General features: G+C 34.0%; 1 protein-coding gene across 5 annotated transcripts; it reads left to right on the top strand.

The window, feature by feature from the left end:
* The first annotated feature begins 15,100 nt into the window (after positions 1–15,100).
* Positions 15,101–18,629, top strand: LOC139851527 (phosphoinositide phospholipase C 4-like). Of its 5 annotated transcripts, none has more exons than XM_071840610.1 (9): positions 15,101–15,424; positions 15,667–15,863; positions 16,001–16,136; positions 16,219–16,412; positions 16,501–16,731; positions 17,193–17,310; positions 17,417–17,569; positions 17,662–17,748; positions 18,260–18,629. In XM_071840610.1, the coding sequence occupies exons 1-9, from the start codon at positions 15,101–15,103 to the stop codon at positions 18,551–18,553; spliced, it is 1,734 nt and encodes a 577-aa protein (XP_071696711.1). In that variant the 3' UTR covers positions 18,554–18,629. The 5 variants fall into 5 exon arrangements, with proteins under 5 accessions (XP_071696711.1, XP_071696712.1, XP_071696709.1 ...); XM_071840611.1 differs by having other exon boundaries at positions 16,219–16,426; positions 16,518–16,731; XM_071840608.1 differs by having other exon boundaries at positions 16,219–16,429; positions 16,488–16,731.
* The last annotated feature ends 4,417 nt before the right edge of the window (positions 18,630–23,046 follow it).

The raw sequence follows: 23,046 nt of genomic DNA, 5'->3' as shown, positions 1-23,046 counted from the left end.
GTTGGATGGAAAACCTGTGAAACGCACTTGGCACGCGACATTGTTGAAAAAATGTTATATGTAGCTGGATGGACCTGATCACTCCTGTTTATTTTAGCACATTTTCTATGTATTTTCCGTCCGTTTGGATGTGTCGCGGTTGTAATCATGATTAATGCCAATTGAATATTTACTCGCGCATACTTTTATTGTTTATTTTTTTTTATATGCGGTTCCTGCCTACTTAAGGGGTGTCCTCTAGCCCTCGTGCGGCAGAAGCCTGTTTGGTTACAAGGCTAGACATTAACGGCAGGCGAAGGGAATTGGTTTTCCCCTAGCCAAGCGCCACGCAGACTAGATGGCTGCCAAGTCGACCTAAAAATACAAGCATTGGTTTGTTTGTGCATAATTACTCTCGCATTGGTTTGCGTGAGAAACTCTTAAGCATAAAAGCATTGGTTTGTTTTTAGTTGCGTTGCTTACCATACAGCTAAAGTGCACCCCTAGTACATGACAAAGCAATAACGCAGTAGCTTTTGAGTCTAAGTTGTTCAAGGTAAAATCGCTAAAGTATTGGTTTATTTTACGCAGTACCTGAGGATACGCATGAGTTTTGGTTAACTATGCGCATGGGCATGCGGTTAATTCTTTGTTTTGATTCGCGATATATAAACAAATTAATACACTACGCATGCATAACACGATAATATATACATAAAGTTATTACAAATGATAATTGTTTCAAACGCCTGCCCATCACGGGACTTAAGGCCCAAAAATTGTATTTACAATTGCCTGCCTAAGCATAGGACTTACGGCGCAAACTATTACAACAACCTAATAATCCTCCTTGAGGAACCCATCAATCGACATGTTAGGGTCCGCCGCAAATGCATTAATTAGGGGGATCGGGATGGCAGTGATGGCTTCTTCCGCTTCCATGAGCACCGCAGCCGTACCCTCCTTCAATTTTTTCTGCACGACGTCGGGGTACGGCGGTGTGAGCCCGCAGGCTTGGATCACCTCTAGCACTGCCTTGTTGATTTCGTGGTCTTTAATCACGTCAACATAGGCGTTGAACTTGTCGGACACGGGCCCAGAATCCATCACCTTCTGCGCAATGGTAGGAAGGGCGGTGCGAAGCTTTGTCAAGTCCGCCTCTTCTAGCTCGCGGTCTGTCACCGCGTCATCCTTCTCCCTATTAACCTTTTCCAGCTCCACCCGCAGACGCTCAGTCTCCTCCTTGGACTGGTCAACCGCCCCAACCAGCTCGCAGTTTTTCTTTCTCTCTTCAATCAATGTGGTTTTGATTTCCACCGCAGTTAACTCTACCGCCTTGCGCGCTTCTTCTGCGGCGTCCCTGTCTTTCTTAACCTGATCAACTCCCGCTTGCAGCAGCCCTAGTTCTGTTTCTTTCCGCACGGCCTCCTGATACAAGTTAGTGTAATGGCGGGCTTGATCCGCAACCATGCCAAAAAAGGACAAGGCCGTTTTGGATGAAGGCGTTGAGCGCCTGATTAAAGGGCAGTGTGGCTAGTTGGTTGCGGAACTCAGCCGGGAAGATTTGTTGGAGGAAAGCGGATTGCTCTGCGGCGTTTTCCGCCGATGACTGGGTGAGCTGCGCCAGGTTCGCCAATCGGAAGCTACCGGGGTTGGTGTAGACTCGGAGTCCAGGTGTATCGTCTTGTCCTTTGACTCGGCGGTAGCTTCAAGGTCCGGATTGATCCGTAGTGGGGTGTGATGCGTCTCCTCAACATGCTCTGCGTATTAGTAAATGGTTACATAAATGCAAACTTAAGTATGCGGTATGCGCGAAGGGGGAACGCTTACCAGAAGATGGGGGAGGTAGATCCGCAGAACGGGGTTCGATGGGAACGAAGTTGTCGTTCCGCTTGTCCTCCCTCTGTTTGGGAGTGAGTTTCTTCTTCTTCTGTTGGGATTGGGAGGCTTCGGCGGCCTTGCACTTATTACCAGAGGTGGCAGGTGCATTCTCGCCAGTTTTCTCCTGCTCCAACTGCTGGTTCACATTCTGCTTGCGGAAGGAGATGCCCGCGATCTCCTCCGTAGTTAGTACTTTCTTCATCTTCATCTCTGTAAACATGCATGCATGCGTTAGCATATATAAATAGCAAACTGTTATGTTAGTACGTGATCATACTATTCCTACCCTTTCCATCCGGTCCGACTATGGCTGGACGCACATCTTCCCATGACCAGTGTGCGGATATCTTCCCTAACTGCAGCATCACGTTCTCGTATGACAGGTGCACCAGCTGTGCATTAGCGCAATCTGCCAATAATTTTGTTTCCTCGTCATCAAGGACCGGGGTTTTGTTCACATCCTTCTCCACCTTCTCGCACCATATAAGCGCTTGCGGAAAATTGGTACCAACTACAGTTTGGTCAATGTAAAAGAAAGTTTCTTTCCAGTTACCCGCATTCGACTTTGGGGTCTTGGTGAAATTTTGTCGGGCGAAGAAGGTGAACCAGGATTTGTGGTGATTGGCTAAGCGGTATAGATGACAGAAAACTTTAACCAACGGTACCTTGATGAGTGCGACGCACCACATCTCAAACAGTACTATTTTACCTATGGCATAAGGGTGTAGTTGCCCTAATCCCACTCTGAAGTGATCTAGTACGCCTAGGAAGAAGTCGGAGGGGGGAACCCTAAAGTTGACATGCTTGAACGCATGTTCGTAGATGGCCACCTTCTTCTCCGGTGGCTCGTGAGCACGTTGATTGGGCAGGGGTGGCACCGGATTGTACTTTGCTAACGGTGGGTATTGTTTAACTAAGTGCTCAATGTGTTTCTGCTCTATAATCGATCTAACACTATCTACATAGGTCTCGTTAGCCTTAGTCATTTTCTATAGAGTGATTGGAGAATTACTAACCTTTAGACGGTGGCCGGAGTATTTAGGATTTGATCGGAATTGAATATTGCAGCGTATTGGGGAAGCTTGAAGCAGAAAAATGGAAATGTGTGTAAATTGGGGCTATTTATAGTGAAGATTTGGAGTCATGGGGTGGAATGGTTTGATCGTAGTTGTACACGTGTTACGCGATCAACGGGTGGCATTTTAAGTGCGCGCGTGGATGTCAGTTGGGTATGGTTACCTATGAGCGCGTGGCTGACACGCGCCTGCCAACTTTCACTTTACGTCTTTGATAGTGCTCCAAATGAACATATATTTAGTAGCAATATCCTCCCAATATGTAAATTATTTAGTTGTAATTGTCCTATTTTAAGTTGTAATCGTTTATATTAAATAAGTGCGAAGACAAAAGGCGAAAACGACGATTTGAAGACGCAAATGACCAAAAAGCTCAAATGTACAAGATACAATCCAAGTGGTTCAATTTATTGATGAGAAACGTCTAAAAATGACAAAAGTACAAGTTGCGGAACGCAAAGTACAAGATATTAAATTATACGAAAGGACGTTCAAAAATCCGAAATCGGGACCCGAGCCAACTATCAACGCCCGACGCAACGGACCAAAAATTATGAGTCTACTATGCACAAGAATATAATATAATATATATATAATTATATAAAATTATATATATTATATTATATAATTAAATATAACGTCGACAAGCTAGAAAACAAAGCAATTGGGCATGGCCAGACTGGCCATGCGATCGCATGAGATTAACACTGAGAACCCATGCGATCGCATGGGCCTCAGGATCAGACCACATCTATAAAAGGCAACGAGTTTTGGCCATAAAAAAATATAATAATAATACTCTATAATAAATAAATAAATATATATATATAATATATATAATATAGTATAGGGTAGTTTTATATTAGATTAGTTACGGTTATGTAAAGGTTATTTTACGGGTTTTAAAGTCGGAGCTCTGTCCGTGTAACACTACGCAATAAATAATCAATGTAAGCTATGTTCTCCTTTTTAAATTAATGTCTCGTACTTAAGTTATTATTATGCTTATTTAAGACGAAGTAATCATGATGTTGGGCTAAAATACTAAAATTGGGTAATTGGGCTTTGTACCATAATTGGGGTTTGGACAAAAGAACGACACTTGTGGAAATTAGACTATGGGCTATTAATGGGCTTTATATTTGTTTAACTAAATGATAGTTTGTTAATTTTAATATAAAGATTTACAATTAGACGTCCCTATAAATAACCATATACACTCGATCGGACACGATGGGCGGAATATTTATACGTACGAATAATCGTTCATTTAACCGGATACGGGAATGGATTAATAGTCTATGGAATTATTAAAACAGGGGTGAAATTATGTACAAGGACACTTGGCATAATTGATAACAAAGTATTAAAACCTTGGGTTACACGCAGTTGATATCCTGGTGTAATTATTAAACAAAGTATTAAAACCTTGTTACAGTTTAAGTCCCCAATTAGTTGGAATATTTGACTTCGGGTATAAGGATAATTTGACGAGGACACTCGCACTTTAAATTTATGACCGATGGACTGTTATGGACAAAAACCAGACGGACATATTAAATAATCCAGGACAAAGGACAATTAACCCGTGGGCATAAAATTGAAATCAACACGTCAACCATCATGGTTACGGAAGTTTAAATAAGCATAATATATTTTATTTTATATTTCATCGTACTTTTATTTACTCGCTATTTTATTTAACGTCATTTATTTATTGTCATTTATTTTTCGCTACTTTAATTATCGTCATTTATATTTTGCATTAGGTTTTAATTGTAACTTAAAATATAAAATCGACAAACCAGTCATTAAACGGTAAACCCCCTTTTATATATTATCAATATAATATATATTTTGTACAAATATAATTGTTTAAAAATATAGTGTGCAATAAGCCCGCTCCCTGTGGAACGAACCGGACTTACTAAAAACTATACTACTCTACGATTAGGTACACTGCCTATAGTGTTGTAGCAAGGTTTAGGTATATCAATTTTGTAAATAAATAATTAAAACTTGTGTAATCTGTATCGCTTTTTGTATCAAAAATATATAGTATTTCACGTACACCTCGCACGACATCAAGTTTTTGGCGCCGCTGCCGGGGACTCGGCGAAACGCTATATTTTTAATATATATTTGTATACATATATTTATATATCATTTTTAGAAAAACAATAAAAAGCAAAAAAAAAAAAAAACAAACCTGGAACCCAGACCCATGCGATCGCATGAGCCGGGTGTTGTAAAGCCATGCGATCGCATGGCCTGATCTGACACGCCAGAAACCCTATTTCAGCATTTATTACGGGGTATTATTTATTATTATTATTATTTAGGGTTATTTATAATAATATTTAGTTTTAGTTTTAATTTAATTTGTAATTTAAGTTTTAATTAGTTTTATAATTATAAAAAAAATTAATACTTTTATAAAATATATAATATAAAAATAATATTTTTATAAAATTTATATTTTTATCATTTTAATTACAATTTGTATTTTTATCGTTTATTCGTAATATTTGTATTTTTATCATTCGTAATTAGTTTTAAGACTAGTATTTTGCCGTAGCTTATTTTATATTTCTAGATTTTTAGGTTTTGCCGTAAAATCCCTTAAGTGCCTTTTCTTTAGATTAAGATTTAGGTGCTTTAGAATTTTGCGACACTGTTTATAAATTTTAGTACCTTTTAAGTTTCGACGTTTTTCTTTCTTATTTTTATTTTTCGACGCGCTTCTTTTTCTTTCTTATTTCTCGACGATCTAGTTTTTAGGACATAGAATTTTCTATTTCTTCTCTAAAATTTCAAAAACGAAAAAATTATTTTAAGCGGTTAAATTGATAGACATTCAAATTTTCTAGTTCGTAGTAATAGTTGGATTTGTTAGTGGCTGAGTTGTGAGCTTCCGATTTAAAGGGTTCTGGCTCCCTGCTGCATCTATTGGCTATTCGAAACGTGGGCAAAATCAGAAAAGTCTATTAATTTGATAACTTATATAATTTTTATTTTTATAACTAATAGGATAATTAAGTAAATGCACCACATTGTAGCTAAAATTTGGTAATAAGCGCATTATGGAAAATCTCGAGAATATTTTGGAAACTCTTTATGACATCCGAAATCAATTTAATCAATACTCTCAAACGGGTGTTGATGACAATTCGTTCGGTCAATCTTGGACCACAAATGACGAAACAATAACTGGTTGTGAAATCTGTGGAGATTATCACTCAACATGGGAATGTTATTATTACGTTCCTATGGAAAATTATGAACCCATGGAACTTGAAGGGAACGATTATGAAGAATACAATTCAAATTGGGATTATTCCCAAGAATATTTCCAAACTCCACAACCAGAAGACGAGGAAAATTATGTGTCTGAAAATTCTTTAGATTATATGAAAATCAAACTCGAAGAACTTGATGCTCAAAATGAACAAATGAGAGAGTTTGTAAATCGGCAAGCTGAAACTCTATCAGATTACACACCTGTTGATCTGAGGAGTCTTGTACAAGAAAATCTCATATCATCGAATTTTGATGAATTCGAGAGCTCTGAAATCACCAACTATCCCGATGATACTTTTTATTCAGCTTTACCAATTTCACAACATATCGACACATTAGCCTCTACCGACGAAATCATCGATCAATCAATGAATGAAGAAGAAGTAAGGGTGACAAATTTGTACTCTTGGGAAAATGATAACGTTGAAAATTTTACCCCCGAGACCAAAGTAGTGGAACCGATAAGTACCGTTAAAGAAGAAGAATCTGCTTCGATTCCGGAATTCACTATTCCACAACCTTCCAACCCAATATTCTCAATAGACGAGTCATCTACTAAAGATGAACTACGGGCTGTAATAGATAATGACACCTTGGATTTCACCCAATTGGGTAATAGAGGTGAAAACTTTGATCCCGAGAATAAACGGAAGGAAATGTTAGGAATTATCCACCCTATAGAAATATGTATGTCGGTGTATATCGATCCATTTGACCAAGAACAAGAAAAGAGACATATCCATTTACTAAAAGCTACACTTAAGAAAGAATTAAGTAGTGACGATCGGGTGGGTCTAAACTTTAAACCCATTGATATATTTTATACCATCCGAGATGTAAATAACTGGCTCACTATTCTAATTCGTGGAACTTATTCTACCGACTTCACATGTCGTCAGCTAAGTGTGGGGAAGTCTAACCCCACTTAACGTTAAATTAGGGGTTCGGGTTAGTGCATAACTCGTTAATAAAAATGCACGATTAGGGTAAAAGACGCATTTTCAAAAATTAGCAAACAGTTCAGAAAAGCAACCGTTTTTGAAGAAAAATATGTGTGATAAAACAAGAAGGAATGAACGATGAGGTGCACCATCTATCATTCGACGAGCTTTGTAATTACAAACTGGGTATTATTAATCATTTTTCTACACTAATCACCCTCATGAATTTATAATTAGAGTCTGATTTCATGCAAATGAGGGTATTGCATGATCTCAAGTGTGGGGAAGGGTTATAAATTCTCTCGGGTTTATACTTGGCTTATTTTCTAAATTTTATGAAAATTTGAAAAATTTTCAACTAAATGAATTAAAAATCATGTTTATACATATTTATGAACGATAAAACTAGGTGTTAATGCCGAAATTATTGTTACCTCGGAAATGACATAAATTGAGAAACAACTAAAACGCTTGAATTTATTTATTAAGATATAAAAAGACGCATGAAAAAAGCCAAGTGTGGGGAGAATGTACCAAGTTATTCAATTAAAAACTATCTATCACATGTTTCTGTAAAGTTTATTGCAGGTGCTTTTGTTTTGGACTAAATTAACTGTTTTACCCGATTTATTGTAATACTTTTGAAAGAAAAGATGGATCTACACGATGAATCAATTCCATCATTAAAAGGAAGTAAAGTCTTTCAAAAAAAAGACACGCGCTTCTTGATTTAGGTCAAGAAGTTGTCGTCCAGACCAGCTGTAGGTTGACGAAAAATCTAGAAAAGTCATCTCTAAAATCAGCAGGAAATCCACGGACCTCAGCATCAAACAGGGTCGCCAAGTGGTCAGACTTATCCTAACCATGAGAGGATCTGTCTCGTAAAATGGGGAGGGCGCCGTGCAAATTAGCTTGATAAGACTAATGAATCAGATCCCCAGAAAGGATAATCTCCTTAAAGATTAAAAATCAGCTTTTAAGACTGATATTACTCAATCCTAGAGATTGACCTTAAAGATTTAGAATTACAAACTCATGGAATTCGATGATATCTAAACTCGAGCTTGAACGAGAAAATATTTTGATCAAATTAAAACCGATTTGTTTTCTAAAAACCCATTTTTAATGCGTTCATTACCATTGAACGTAAAATCCTAGGAATTCACCTAGAATTCATTAGGTCACCTGAACCAAATCGGGTGTCAACCATAAGAACGGTGGTTGCATAGCATGGTCAAAGACAGGACCTTGTGCCAGACCGAAAAATCGTAAGGGTGAGCTTTACTATTGCTCCTACCAAGGATAGTAATTGCGTCCGACACGTTTTAGACCATGAACAAATGCATGTCATTAAACATTGCCTTAACAGTTTCTTGTTCATCGCTTTCCTTTACAACTGGACGGTAGTTTGCCGAAAGGTAATATACGGGACAAGTAAACTGGACGTGTTGCTTTCCAAATACAAGGTTAGCAAGTGGGTGACACAAAACCATAAGTTTTGAGCTAAAATTTCAAATCTGAAACCCACAAAACCCACAAAAACATTTTGCAAACACCGGTGAAGGGGTATTCCGGAAAACTTATCTAGGGTAAAAGCTAGAATAAATTTTCAAAAGATCAAATGTTTTTATAAAGATCCAATTTCCTTAAGGATCTAAATTTTTATAGTCATGTGGGACTGTAAACCACATCGTTACTATCATTGTTTATACCGCCGTATCAAAATCACTAATGTATAAAGTGTGAAGAATAAAGAAGTGATTCGTGTGATTTAATTTCAAGTTCTGTATTGCTTGAGGACAAGCAACGTTCAAGTGTGGGGATATTTGATAGTGCTCCAAATGAACATATATTTAGTAGCAATATCCTCCCAATATGTAAATTATTTAGTTGTAATTGTCCTATTTTAAGTTGTAATCGTTTATATTAAATAAGTGCGAAGACAAAAGGCGAAAACGACGATTTGAAGACGCAAATGACCAAAAAGCTCAAATGTACAAGATACAATCCAAGTGGTTCAATTTATTGATGAGAAACGTCTAAAAATGACAAAAGTACAAGTTGCGGAACGCAAAGTACAAGATATTAAATTATACGAAAGGACGTTCAAAAATCCGAAATCAGGACCCGAGCCAACTATCAACGCCCGACGCAACGGACCAAAAATTATGAGTCTACTATGCACAAGAATATAATATAATATATATATAATTATATAAAATTATATATATTATATTATATAATTAAATATAACGTCGACAAGCTAGAAAACAAAGCAATTGGGCATGGCCAGACTGGCCATGCGATCGCATGAGATTAACACTGAGAACCCATGCGATCGCATGGGCCTCAGGATCAGACCACATCTATAAAAGGCAACGAGTTTTGACCATAAAAAAATATAATAATAATACTCTATAATAAATAAATAAATATATATATATATAATATATAATATAGTATAGGGTAGTTTTATATTAGATTAGTTACGGTTATGTAAAGGTTATTTTACGGGTTTTAAAGTCGGAGCTCTGTCCGTGTAACACTACGCGATAAATAATCAATGTAAGCTATGTTCTCCTTTTTAAATTAATGTCTCGTACTTAAGTTATTATTATGCTTATTTAAGACGAAGTAATCATGATGTTGGGCTAAAATACTAAAATTGGGTAATTGGGCTTTGTACCATAATTGGGGTTTGGACAAAAGAACGACACTTGTGGAAATTAGACTATGGGCTATTAATGGGCTTTATATTTGTTTAACTAAATGATAGTTTGTTAATTTTAATATAAAGATTTACAATTAGACGTCCCTATAAATAACCATATACACTCGATCGGACACGATGGGCGGAATATTTATACGTACGAATAATCGTTCATTTAACCGGATACGGGAATGGATTAATAGTCTATGGAATTATTAAAACAGGGGTGAAATTATGTACAAGGACACTTGGCATAATTGATAACAAAGTATTAAAACCTTGGGTTACACGCAGTTGATATCCTGGTGTAATTATTAAACAAAGTATTAAAACCTTGTTACAGTTTAAGTCCCCAATTAGTTGGAATATTTGACTTCGGGTATAAGGATAATTTGACGAGGACACTCGCACTTTAAATTTATGACCGATGGACTGTTATGGACAAAAACCAGACGGACATATTAAATAATCCAGGACAAAGGACAATTAACCCGTGGGCATAAAATTGAAATCAACACGTCAACCATCATGGTTACGGAAGTTTAAATAAGCATAATATATTTTATTTTATATTTCATCATACTTTTATTTACTCGCTATTTTATTTAACATCATTTATTTATTGTCATTTATTTTTCGCTACTTTAATTATCGTCATTTATATTTTGCATTAGGTTTTAATTGTAACTTAAATATAAAATCGACAAACCAGTCATTAAACGGTAAACCCCCTTTTATATATTATCAATATAATATATATATTGTATAAATATAATTGTTTAAAAATATAGTGTGCAATAAGCCCGCTCCCTGTGGAACGAACCGGACTTACTAAAAACTATACCACTCTACGATTAGGTACACTGCCTATAGTGTTGTAGCAAGGTTTAGGTATATCCATTTTGTAAATAAATAATTAAAACTTGTGTAATCTGTATCGCTTTTTGTATCAAAAATATATAGTATTTCACGTACACCTCGCACGACATCAGTCTTGTCAGCCGAATGGGCTTCTGCGACAGTGACAGGCATTAAATGACCTCGAAACGCACGCGAAAAATTAAATGCTAGCCGTTTTCTTGTTTTTTTCGCTTAATAGTTTGATATCATATGTCTTGCGCCATATAACATCAAACTGGGGGGATATAATAATACCGCAACCCGCATGCGCATCCCATATGTATGCGGGCACTCATTAGTGTGCGTATGCGTGTGCTTATGCGCATTATACGGTATGCGGATTCTTATCTAACTCCTTTGTTCCCGGTACAGCGATTACTTGGCTATCAAGTAAATATCTTTTCCATAATTACATCCGTGATTCGGGGGAGTTTGTTATGGAAAGGATTGCCATTATCTCGGATGGTTCTAGAATTAGGGTTTGCTTATATATACAAACCCTAATTATCATTCTAACCACGACAATCACATTACGTAACCATCATCTAATACACGTCTTACGTAACCAACATCGCCTAGCATCTTCTAAAGGTTAACAGGTTAGTTTCTTGATTAACTAGTACCTACGACCTTATTTGGGGCCTTCTAATCGACGATCGTCATTAAAGGTGGACTTAATCACTTGGCCACCCCGCCGACATCATCATGTCGGCCAGGGTTATTCACGGTAGCCGGACCGGAGAGCCTTGTTCTAAGATCCTTAAACCCCACCTTTCTAATGTGTTGAGCAGGCATATTAAACCTCGTGGTAAAATATGCATGATCAACCACGATGTTTTTGAAGACCCTAAAACAACCAAGAAACGACTGCAATTAAATGATTTCAGACACTCCAACCGCAACAATATCCGAACCAAGAATCACCATAACTTTCCACTTTAGTTTATTTATTTTTCAATTTTTTATATTTTTCCGAAATACATATACTGGAAAATTAATGAGCGATAAACTGTAAGCATTGGGAACACAAATTAGTTTGTTATTCCTTCCTTCTCCATAAATGATACTATTTGCTTAAGCAATTTCTTGTTTTCAGTTTAACTGTGTTTCAATGTTTACTACCATGATTTGGTATCTTATTTACTTTCTCACACATGAACCTACCACGGGTACAATTCATTTTAGAACAGGTCAAATAGAGGTAGACGTCCAAAAACAAAGGTGTAAAACAAAATCATTAAAATTTATAAATAATTTTCAGAAGTAATTTTATTAAATTTTTTTTTTTCCCTGATGAGTCGTGTTGTACCTGTGTAAAGTGGTGGTGATTGTGGTGATCACTGATAAGAGATGAATATGGTTGACTCGAATTCAATATAGGTTGTTTTGTGCACGATATAAACCTATGTGGTGTGGGTATTATTCTACCAAATGCTAAATTTCTTGTCAAAATGAATGTTATTGGTTAGGAAGCAATGAATTATACTCTCGAGTTACATAACGGGTTAAATACAAGAGCAAAAGTTGAAATTACAATGATGGAATAAAACATTAAACAATACGTTGGGGAAAACGACAAAAGTAATAAAGCACAATTATTTGGGAACTAATTCATTGATAAATTTTACTTCTAGGTAATTAAACAATTGACGAATTTATTTTTGAAAAAAACAAATTTGATACATAAATAATAGTTAGAAAACTAAAAGCTACTCTTACCCTTACATCCTTGGATTAAAGTCAAAAATAGGCTACAAACTTACACAAATGTACCGATGTCGCCCACAAACTCATTTCCGTCCTACTGTCGCCTACAAACTTTCAAAAAGTGTTCCAATGTAAACAAAAACTTTCAAAAAGTGTATCAATGTAAACAAAAATGACTTGTTACCGCATAAACCGGTCAAAATTGACACGTGTCGTTCGTAGATTGGATCTTAATTCTAAAAAAAAAAAAAAAAAATCAGGTCAAAAATAGTACGTAACAGGTCAAAACGCCAAAATGTTGATATTAGCACATTTTTTCAAAGTTTGTAGGCGACAGTAGGACGGAAATGAGTTTGTGAGCGACATCGGTACATTTGTAGCCTATTTTTAGCATTAATCCTACATCCTTACAAGAAGTCTAATGTTTAAATCTCGTGGTAGTAAAAAAAAGAGTTTGAAAATGGTCACATATTAAACCGATTAAAATGTATGAGAGGTGATCCTTACACCACCTCTTATTTGTCATACACCACAAATTAATTTTTTTTGACCATTTTACCCTTCTTCAAATAGACTAAAATCACACTTTTTACCTCTAAATCCATTTCCGTAATTGCTTTGATCTGCCAAAAACTATATCACCATTTAAAATTTGCAATACCAGTGAACTTCATCACCATTTAACAACAGTGTTCTATTGTGAAATGAGTATTAAACATATTTAGATTTAGAGTCAGATGAACTAGGACTACGAGTCAAATGTATTAGGGCCATTGAGAACAATAATAAAAATTGATAATTAAACCATTTAACAGCTATTGAGACAAAATTACTTCGCTATCAATACAAAAACAATAGAAAGTGTTTTACGAATTCAAACAATTGTATGTTTGAAAATATCTACGGATTGAAATATAAGTATGAACAAAAACGCAGCCAAAATTAACATATTAACATATAATAATGATTAGAATTAGGGTAAAAATGATTATTTTTACAATATAGGATTCAATTCAGTACATTTTCTCTCTTACTCTAATTGATTGGAAAAGTAGGGGCAAAGCATTTGCTTGGGGAGAGTTTCAATTTTTCAGAAATAAAAGGCGTAGATCTTATTTATGTTAAAGGGTAAATTCTTCATAAGGGTAAAATGGTCAAGAAATTTAATTAGGTAGTGTATGGAAAATAAGAGGTGGTGTAGTGATCACCTCCCAAAATGTATACACCATTCTCAAAAAATTTCTCCATTCCAAATAACCCGAGCATTGAAAACTTTATTACTTTATTTACGTATTTTCAAATATTTTGGTGGTAAGAAAATGTTTGAAAATAGTCACAAATATCCAGTTAGACCTTGTAGACTAGAGTAACATTACTTACCCTTCACGTAACCCGAATAGGAAAACTAATACCACTTTGCACTTATTATAAAACATAAATGTAAAGATTATTTTGAGGTGTTTCGATTTGCGTTTTGAATGTGATATATTAGTTATTACATTTTCAAATTGTAAATAATCATTTAATAGTGTTTGACAAGATAAATATTACAATTAGTTAACTACGAAATACGAATCTCAAAACATGAAAATGAGAATGTTACAAATTCTTACTGAAGGAAAAAGTTTTCACTTATAGTTTTCAATTTTCATCTTATTCTTCCCCAAATACGCCTATAAAGCCTCACTAAATTAAATCTTCTAAATAAAAGAATGTCTATTTTAGTTTTTTTTTTGTTAATTTATTAAATATTCTAATTTGTTTAATTCTTAAAAAATTGATTGTTAAATTATAGCGATCCGTAAGAGTAAAATCATATTCAAACACTATTCACATAAATCACATTTTTGTCTACATTTACATTTAATTTAATTATTTAATTATAAATATCTCAAATGTATAAAGAGATATGACTTTCTCTTCCTGTAGGTGGAGAATTTTTTTTCTTGACTCGTGATTAGAAAAACGACTTCTCTTTTATTCTAGGGTAGATGAATGATTGTCTACATCTCACCTCCTCATACTTCGTATGTGCCGGATTGTGTATTGTTGTTGTGGTATCTCAAATGTATAATCGGTTTTTTAAAACGAAAATGCAAATACCCCTTAAACAAAATAATAAATCATGCAACTTTAATTCTAAATTGTTTTTGTATTCATTATTCTAAATTGTTAATGGTTAATTGTATACCGATATTATTATTTAAAAAGGCGGGAACCCAAATCCTTCAACTATTCCATTTTGACTGATTCTGTATGCGTTCATATGCAACACATGTACTCAACTCCATACACATACATACATATACATACATACATACACACATACATACACACATACATAGTAACATACTCGTATATATAACCCGCACACTCTGTTTCATCGTCCATCGTTGAAATATAACATTAAAAAAAGCTTATAATAAGCGTGTAATACTGTCATTTTTTATTTTCGGCGCGTTAAATAACCCCGTGTTGAGTATCTACAATCCTCTCACATCTCACTCTTTCTCTATATATATATATATATATATATCTATATAAATGCTTCCACAGACACCTAAATTCTCTCATTAGCAGAATTTATATTTAAATTTAAATTTGAAATGAAAAGAATGGGTAATTATAAGGTATGCTACTGTTTTACTAGAAACTTCAAAATAACAGAATCTGAACCACCGGATGACGTCAGAGAAGCGTTTAAAAAATACTCCGGTGACGGAATCAACATGTCAGCAGATCAGTTCCGGCGGTTTTTAGATGAGTTTCACAATGAACAAGTATCAATTGCTGAAGCTGAACGTTTAGTGGATCAGATTGTTCACAAACATCATCATCTTGTAAAATTTATGAACAGAAAGTCTCTTAATTTAGATGATTTTCATCATTTTTTGTTTAACACCGACCTCAATCCACCAATTAGATCTCAGGTATATTTATCTTCACTACTCCCTGTTTTATTACCGTAATACTCATTTTACTTAATTATTTCCATTTTAGATCATTTTAAATTAGTTAGGATAAATTAGTTATTTAAATAATGTGTTGGTTCATTATGTTACAATATGAGCAGATTCATAAATTTAGTGAATTTGAATGCATATAGTGAATATTTAGCTTCTCATTTGAGTTGGGATAAATTAGTTAATTAAAAAATGTGTTTGATTTTTAGGTTCATCAAGATATGACTGCTCCGTTATCGCATTACTACATATACACGGGACACAATTCGTACTTAACTGGGAACCAGTTAAGTAGTAAATGCAGTGAAGTTCCGATTATTAAAGCGCTTAAACGTGGTGTGAGAGTAATAGAACTTGATCTATGGCCGAAATCATCTGGAGATGATGTTCATGTTCTTCATGGAAGGTAAGCATTTTACTTTCATTATTTTCGGATTATTTCTGGTATTTAGCTCATAAATGTGGATATTTTTGATCCAGTTTCTTATGAATGGGTCGATTTGGGTCGTTTTTAATTCTATGATTTGGTGTTTATGTATGCAGGACGTTGACAAGCCCTGTAAAACTTATCGAATGCTTGAAAGCAATTAAAGAGTATGCTTTTGTAGCTTCACCTTATCCAGTCATCATTACACTCGAAGATCATCTTACACCTGATCTTCAAGAAAAAGTTGCTGAGGTGAATAAACTTCTTACTAGTAAACTTTATTTTTCTGTTTACATCATCATGTGATTAATGTTCATATCGTATATTATTGTAGATGATCACAGATATATTCGGGTCGATGCTATATTACCCTGAATCCACAAAGTTTGAAGAACTACCAAATCCCGAAAGTTTAAAACATCGGATTCTCATTTCGACCAAACCTCCAAAAGAGTACCTTGAATCCAAAGACGACGAGCGTAGTAGCTCACATAAGAACAAAGTTTCAGATGTTGATGATGATACTTGGAGTGAAGACAGAAGTTATAAGGTTTGTTGAACAATTGGCACATTCAAACATTTGTTTGACTTTTAGATTTCAAACTTATAAATTGATTTATATGTTGCAGTCAGGAAGTGACTATGATGTTGATACTGAAGAACTGTTAAAAGACAAGAAATCATGTTCGTCTCCTGTTTACAAACGGTTGATTGCGATTCATGCTGGTAAACCCAAAGGTGGACTAAAGGATGCTTTAAAAGTTGAAAAGGACAAAGTCAGACGTCTAAGTTTATCAGAACAAGCGCTTGAAAAGGCGGTAGAAAATCATGGACAGGATGTTGTGAGGTATAGACTAGTACTCTGTAATGATTGTATTTAGAAGTGGTGATTCCAACCCATTTGTTTATGAATGGGTCAATCTGGGTTGTGTTTATCTCAAACGGGTCAAATTTGAAATTTTTCTGAAAATAAATGTCAAACAAGTTTAGAGTCACCCAATGTCCGTCTTTAATGCACACAACCTCCAAAATTGTTTTCGTTCAATTTAAATTATTATTATGATAATCGTGTTTTAGTAACCCAAATCAACGCATCAATAATGTATACAAATTAGACAAAAAGTTGTTTGCAGGTCAATTCGACCCAGTCCTTTTTGACCAATACTGAAAAATGACATTTTACCTCTTACACACATCGCCTGCCCCGCCTGTATTGCCACCTCTAAGTTACAGTGTGCAAGTATTGTAACTTTGTGTTAATAAATTCATATGATGAGTTGTGAATGTCTATACTTATTATATGTATAGGTTCACGCAGAAGAACATTCTTAGGATTTATCCTAAAGGGACCCGTATTACGTCCTCAAATTACAAGCCACTAATTGGTTGGCTACATGGAGCTCAGATGGTTGCATTTAATATGCAGGTCAGCATGAGTTTTATACTTATACAATTTCATAAACAAGAAACTATGATCATATTAGACGATGTTAGCATTAGTAAGTAACATCTGAATATCATATTTGATGCAGGGGTATGGTAGATCATTGTGGTTAATGCAGGGAATGTTTAGAGCTAATGGAAGTTGTGGTTATGTGAAAAAACCAGATTTTTTAATGAGATGTGGGCCCAAGAATGAGGTGTTTAATCCTAAAGCTAAGCTACCAGCCAGGACAACATTAAAGGTTAATACTCTTGAAAAAAAGTTAATCCTTGTTATTATCTGCTTAATCAAAGGGAATTATTTTTTCTCACTTTGTGACATGTTACTTAACAGGTGAAAGTTTACATGGGAGATGGATGGCATCTGGATTTTAAGAAAACGCATTTCGATAAATACTCTCCGCCAGATTTTTACACCAAGGTATTTGTCTTTACTTTTTTTTCGGTAACAAGCAACAAAGTTAGCTTAAAAGCAGATGATGCAAAGTGGTGTTTATATGTACCAAAAATGAACTTTACATTATGTAGGGAATATCAACTGCAGATGTTGAAAGATAAAAGTTTCCCCTGGTTTTGAGTTTAAAAGAATATTTTAAAGTAATGATGCTTACTGTAAAAGTGAAGTGCATAAAGTTTAAAAGGTTAAGTGGGTTTACTTTATGTTTCATTATAAATGTTCTCTTGACATATCAAACTTTAAGGTCCCGATAAGCGGTTCAAACCGCACTAGACCAATCTTGAGGTGGTCAGAGAAATGTTTGAAACGGTCATGGAATAATCCGATTAATATCTGTTAAACTGAGAAAAAAATATTCGCCCTCCCAGATAGCCTAAATTTGTATACTTTAACAAGATAGTACTTTTAGTATTGTTATTAGTAGAACTAATTAAGATATTGAACAATTTTAGCTAACTTTGTATTTTGAAAACAGGTGGGTATAGCTGGAGCATCTGTTGATAAGCAAATGAAAAGAACCAAAATCAAGGAGGACAATTGGACACCTGTTTGGAACGAAGAGTTTACGTTTCCATTAGCAGTTCCAGAATTAGCTATACTTAGAATTGAAGTGCATGATTACAACATGTCTGAAAAAGATGATTTTGCTGGACAAATTTGTCTTCCTGTTTTAGAGTTGAAGCCCGGAATCCGGGCGGTCCCACTTTGTAACCGTAAGGGAGTCCAATACACATCAACAAGGTTACTGATGAGATTTGAGATTATATAAAATTAAGTTATTAGCACTAAAATTAACTCATTATTTATTTTTAGAGTATAGCTATCATCATTTGTTCCAGGAAAGAGTCTGTAATCTTTCAATTTTGAAATAAAACCTCTGTATATTATATGTTAGAGAAATCAATTCATTTTTGTGCAATCAATACTTTTTAATTGTTCTTGGATAGGTTTTTTTCTTTTCCAAAAAATGAACTAATAATAACATTTTTTTTTTATTTTTTTTTATATATTTGTGGGTGTCAAATAATTCAGTTTCTCACTAATGAACACACTTGAGGGTACCATGAACCTGATACAAATCATTTGAAATGACTCAGCAAATAATTGTATACATGACAATCCACGTAGACATCCTTGTCTACTACTTATGCATACATGGCAAACACATCATCACATATTTTTCAACGTATTTTTCATTTGTAAAATTATTATAAAATGGGCATACATGTATTTCATGTGTATGAAGAAATAGTTCCGGGGTAGAATGAGAAGAAAAATAAATGAAATAAAAAAGAAAACAGAATATGTTATATTAGCTGGTAAGAATAGGATCAATTCTCACCTACAAAATGAGCAATATTATATGAAGTTAGAATATATAAAGTTTAGTACCCATTTTATACCCATTCTTTTTTTATTAGTGGATGCAATCTCTTTCATATCTTTTGAATTCCACAGGTTATTAATGCTTGCTTATAATTGCATACCTATACCCATAGATTTAACAAATAGTAACATAATTGTGTTCTTTGTATTTCTTTTATTTCTCTTGTGTAGATAATGCAATCTTTTGAAGTATCTGGTTGTTTCATGAGACATTTCAGGCCAAAAAGAGATGAACTTGCACAAGATATTAAACGATCGCTTCAGAACAACTCAGATATCGGTATAATTAACGTTACAATCTTTTTCCTTTCCTAACAAAAATACAAGAAAAAACTGATGCACATGCTAAATCCATATTTGAAAAGGCAAAAACCTCACAATCAACATAAAGGACTGCATCTCTTGAAATTTCTATTTAATGATCTCAATCATCCTGTAATATTCTTTTAACTTACGGAAATATACAATGACAGTATCTTCAATCTGAAGTTAAGTAAAATATAAACAATATAATATATGGTGGTATATAATTAGGTAACTACATATATGGGAATTATGAGATATGGTTTAGTATGCTTCACAAGATTGTTGATCTTGGCTAAGTTAAGCATCTTAGGAAAGAATCAACTGAAAGTAGGTTACTTTGAACAGACATAGCCTCTAGAAAGCAGAGTACCAGACCAATTTTATATCGTTACTATTTGGTGTATATATTTTAAATAAAAAATAAAATATTATTCAGATTTGATTGAACCTCAATAACCATGTTGAAATCAGGGTCATCTCATTGATTCCGAATGTTCTGTGCGAGATATAAAAAAAAGTCCTTAAATATTATATATTTTTTGGATTTACCTAGGTATTCGATCCGCTTTGCGACCCACTAATTCTAGGTGACCACCACTTACTTCACAGGTTTCCGTAGTCATCAAAGCAAAATTTTTAATACATATAAAAATATAATAATATTTAATAATAATATTTAAAAAACTATCAATAGAAAAATTTCCGTAAAACTTTGTTTGTGGTTCGCGAAAATTTTTTACAATAAATATTACGAGTAATAAATGTATATATATCTATAGTTAATATTAAAATCCTATAATGATGATGTCATTATTATTAGGCTAATTCCTTTTTTAAAAAAAATCAAAAAGAAAAAAGAAAAAAATCTAAGCATGATGGGTGATTTCATTAATATAATTAATTTTGATTTAAAATTAAATCTTATTAATTAATTATTATTATTAAATCTTATTAATAATTATTTTAATTATTAAATTTAAATAATTTTGAATTATTTTAATTAATTATTTTGAATTGAGTACGAGAAGATATAAAAGCTAGGCAGAAGGAAACCAATTCTAAATTTATATTTTAATTTACATTTTTAAAATAAAATGACAACTAATATTATCTCTTATGATTGATGTGGATTGTTTTATATGCATTTTAGATGTTTGATGAACTGTTCAGCTGACAAGTTTCTTAGTCGGACTCTATGGTTCCAGGGGTCAATAATCTAAATAACTTTAGCATTTACGTTCACTTAATACCTAAAACATATCATTAAACTGTTTCGTTTAAACAAACCCGTGATTCCACGGGTCATTTCACTAGTAACTATATAAAATTACAAAATTTTGGGCCCCCTAAAATTTCTGGACCCTGTGCGACTGAACACTTTGCACATGTCTTAAGACGCTCCTGGTTGAAATGTTTATCTTCGTCTTGGTGGTTCAAAATGACATGGAATCTCCAATTACTCATTATAATATGTAGACCAGCCATCATACTTACTTAATGGGTAACTAATTTACGAGTGACAACAACGTTAAAAGATAAGTTTTTCATATTCAGGCTGTCCTGGTCGAAATATGTCCAATGCCTAGTAATTATGTTTCTTATTTCTTTTCAAGGACTCTGACAATTCATATGCTAACCCGAGTATATGTTTGAAAGTAATCAACCGTTATATATTTTGTGGTTCCGAATATCCAGTTGTTATCACTTTTGATGATCATCTCACCAAAAAACTACGGGCCAAAGTGACTCTTGTGGGTAACATTTCCTCTTGATGTTTCTCAATGACAACTTATTACCTGAAACTTAGTGTTCTTGTATATGGTCAAACGGTAATTTATGAATATGCTGTTTCAGAAAGAGAGAGAAAAAAAAAAAAAAAAAAAAAAGTTTTACCGAGGTCACTTGGCTTGCATATTACATTAGCCAACTTTAGTCTAATTTCTATTTTGGGTATATGGCCTTTTTAATCCCCGGCAAAACCATAAATCTCTCGTATAAGTTTGACAACCTTATCTTGCTATTAATTCTTTAGCATTGATATTCAAATCATTGTGGTCATTGATATATGATTCCTGATCATCGTCTCAGATTCACGCAACGCACAGGAATATATTGAGAGGGGAGGCCAGGAGGGGGAACAAAGTGATCGACCGTTCAGGGACAAGAATTTTCAGGGTAAGGAAACACAACTCACAAAACACAATAGACCCAAAAACAATAATCAAATGCATAAAAAAAGCAAGGCCGGAAAGACTTTTTTTAACTATTTATATTATTCGTTACGGTCTAATGGTCTTCTTTTCACCTCATTCTAAGTACTTAGATTCATTCTCGGGCCGAACCTGAATTGAGGGTGTACCCCAAGGGAACGCGCCTTGATTGATCTAATTACAATTCATGTGATGGTTGGAACCATGGAGCCCAAATGGTTATATTCAATATGCGGGTAAGTACATAATGTTCCAAGCTTATTTAACAAGTCAAAAACAAACCACACATAAGGGCTTGCTGGGATACGAAAAGAACACGTGGTTGATGCAAGGAACGTTCAGAACAAACTATGGACGTTGCAACATTAAAAACTGAACAGAAACATAAAAATCTTCAATGACAGGAGTTCTAATTCTAACTTATATTCAAAACCAAGAACAACAATCCAACTACAACTTGTTGTAGACGAAACACTAAACCAATTACACACAGAATCTCAGTACTAATTGTTCATACACATGAACATCTAAACACTCAAAGAATACAAGATGCTCACAAAATTAGAAACCCCAATCTAAGAGAGATGAATGAAAATATATAACTGAATGAATGATAAAAATACGTAAAATCGTATTTATATTTTTTGAAGTTCCACTTGACACCCTTGAGTTATCATTTGTGCAGATTTAGTCCCTATGCAACTCAACAAGCTTCAACAACAACCTTTAACTATCAACTATTTCCACTCAGGACCCTGCACATAATCTAAACCCATAAATAAATATAAGATATAATATAATATCAAAATCTAACATGTTTAGATTGAAACTAAGACATTATTGCCACAATCTAAACATGAGAAAAGATTAAGTAAAGTTAACTTTTTTGCAAAGTTAAGTATGTTGAGCATCACTAAAACCTTTAGCGAAGATATCTTAAACACTTTTATTTAAATGATTTTATGAGGTCTTAATGACACTCAGATTAATTTTTGACCTACTTCAAAAGGTTTTGTTCTTTCATAAAAACTATATTTTTTGCTATTTGTAAAGTAGATTTATAATCACAAGATAATTTACCAGGTAAATCAATTTTAACTTTTAAATCATTCAGAATTTTTAAAATCTACATTATCTAACAAGTTACAGAAGCTAAAGATCTGTATTCTGCTTCTGCAGAAGATCTAGAAATAGTCAACTATTTCTTACTCTATCATGAAACAAGAGAATCGCCAAGATAAACACAGATACAGTTACTGATAGGGATGGCAATAGATCAGATATGGATCGGGTGATCCCATATCGATTTAATTTTTAAAAATCAATATCCATATCCATTTAAATATAATTCATCCATCTA

The sequence above is a fragment of the Rutidosis leptorrhynchoides genome, chromosome 6 (assembly GCF_046630445.1).
Source record: "Rutidosis leptorrhynchoides isolate AG116_Rl617_1_P2 chromosome 6, CSIRO_AGI_Rlap_v1, whole genome shotgun sequence".
NCBI lineage: Eukaryota > Viridiplantae > Streptophyta > Magnoliopsida > Asterales > Asteraceae > Rutidosis > Rutidosis leptorrhynchoides.
This window is presented reverse-complemented; position numbering and strand designations above follow the sequence as displayed.

Coding starts and splice junctions, on each gene's coding strand:
- LOC139851527 (XM_071840608.1), top strand. CDS start 15,101: ATGAAAAGAATGGGTAATTATAAGGTATGCTACTGTTTTACTAGAAAC. Junction 16,732..17,192: donor CATGGACAGGATGTTGTGAG/GTATAGACTAGT, acceptor TTATATGTATAG/GTTCACGCAGAAGAACATTC. Junction 17,749..18,259: donor CGCCAGATTTTTACACCAAG/GTATTTGTCTTT, acceptor TTTTGAAAACAG/GTGGGTATAGCTGGAGCATC.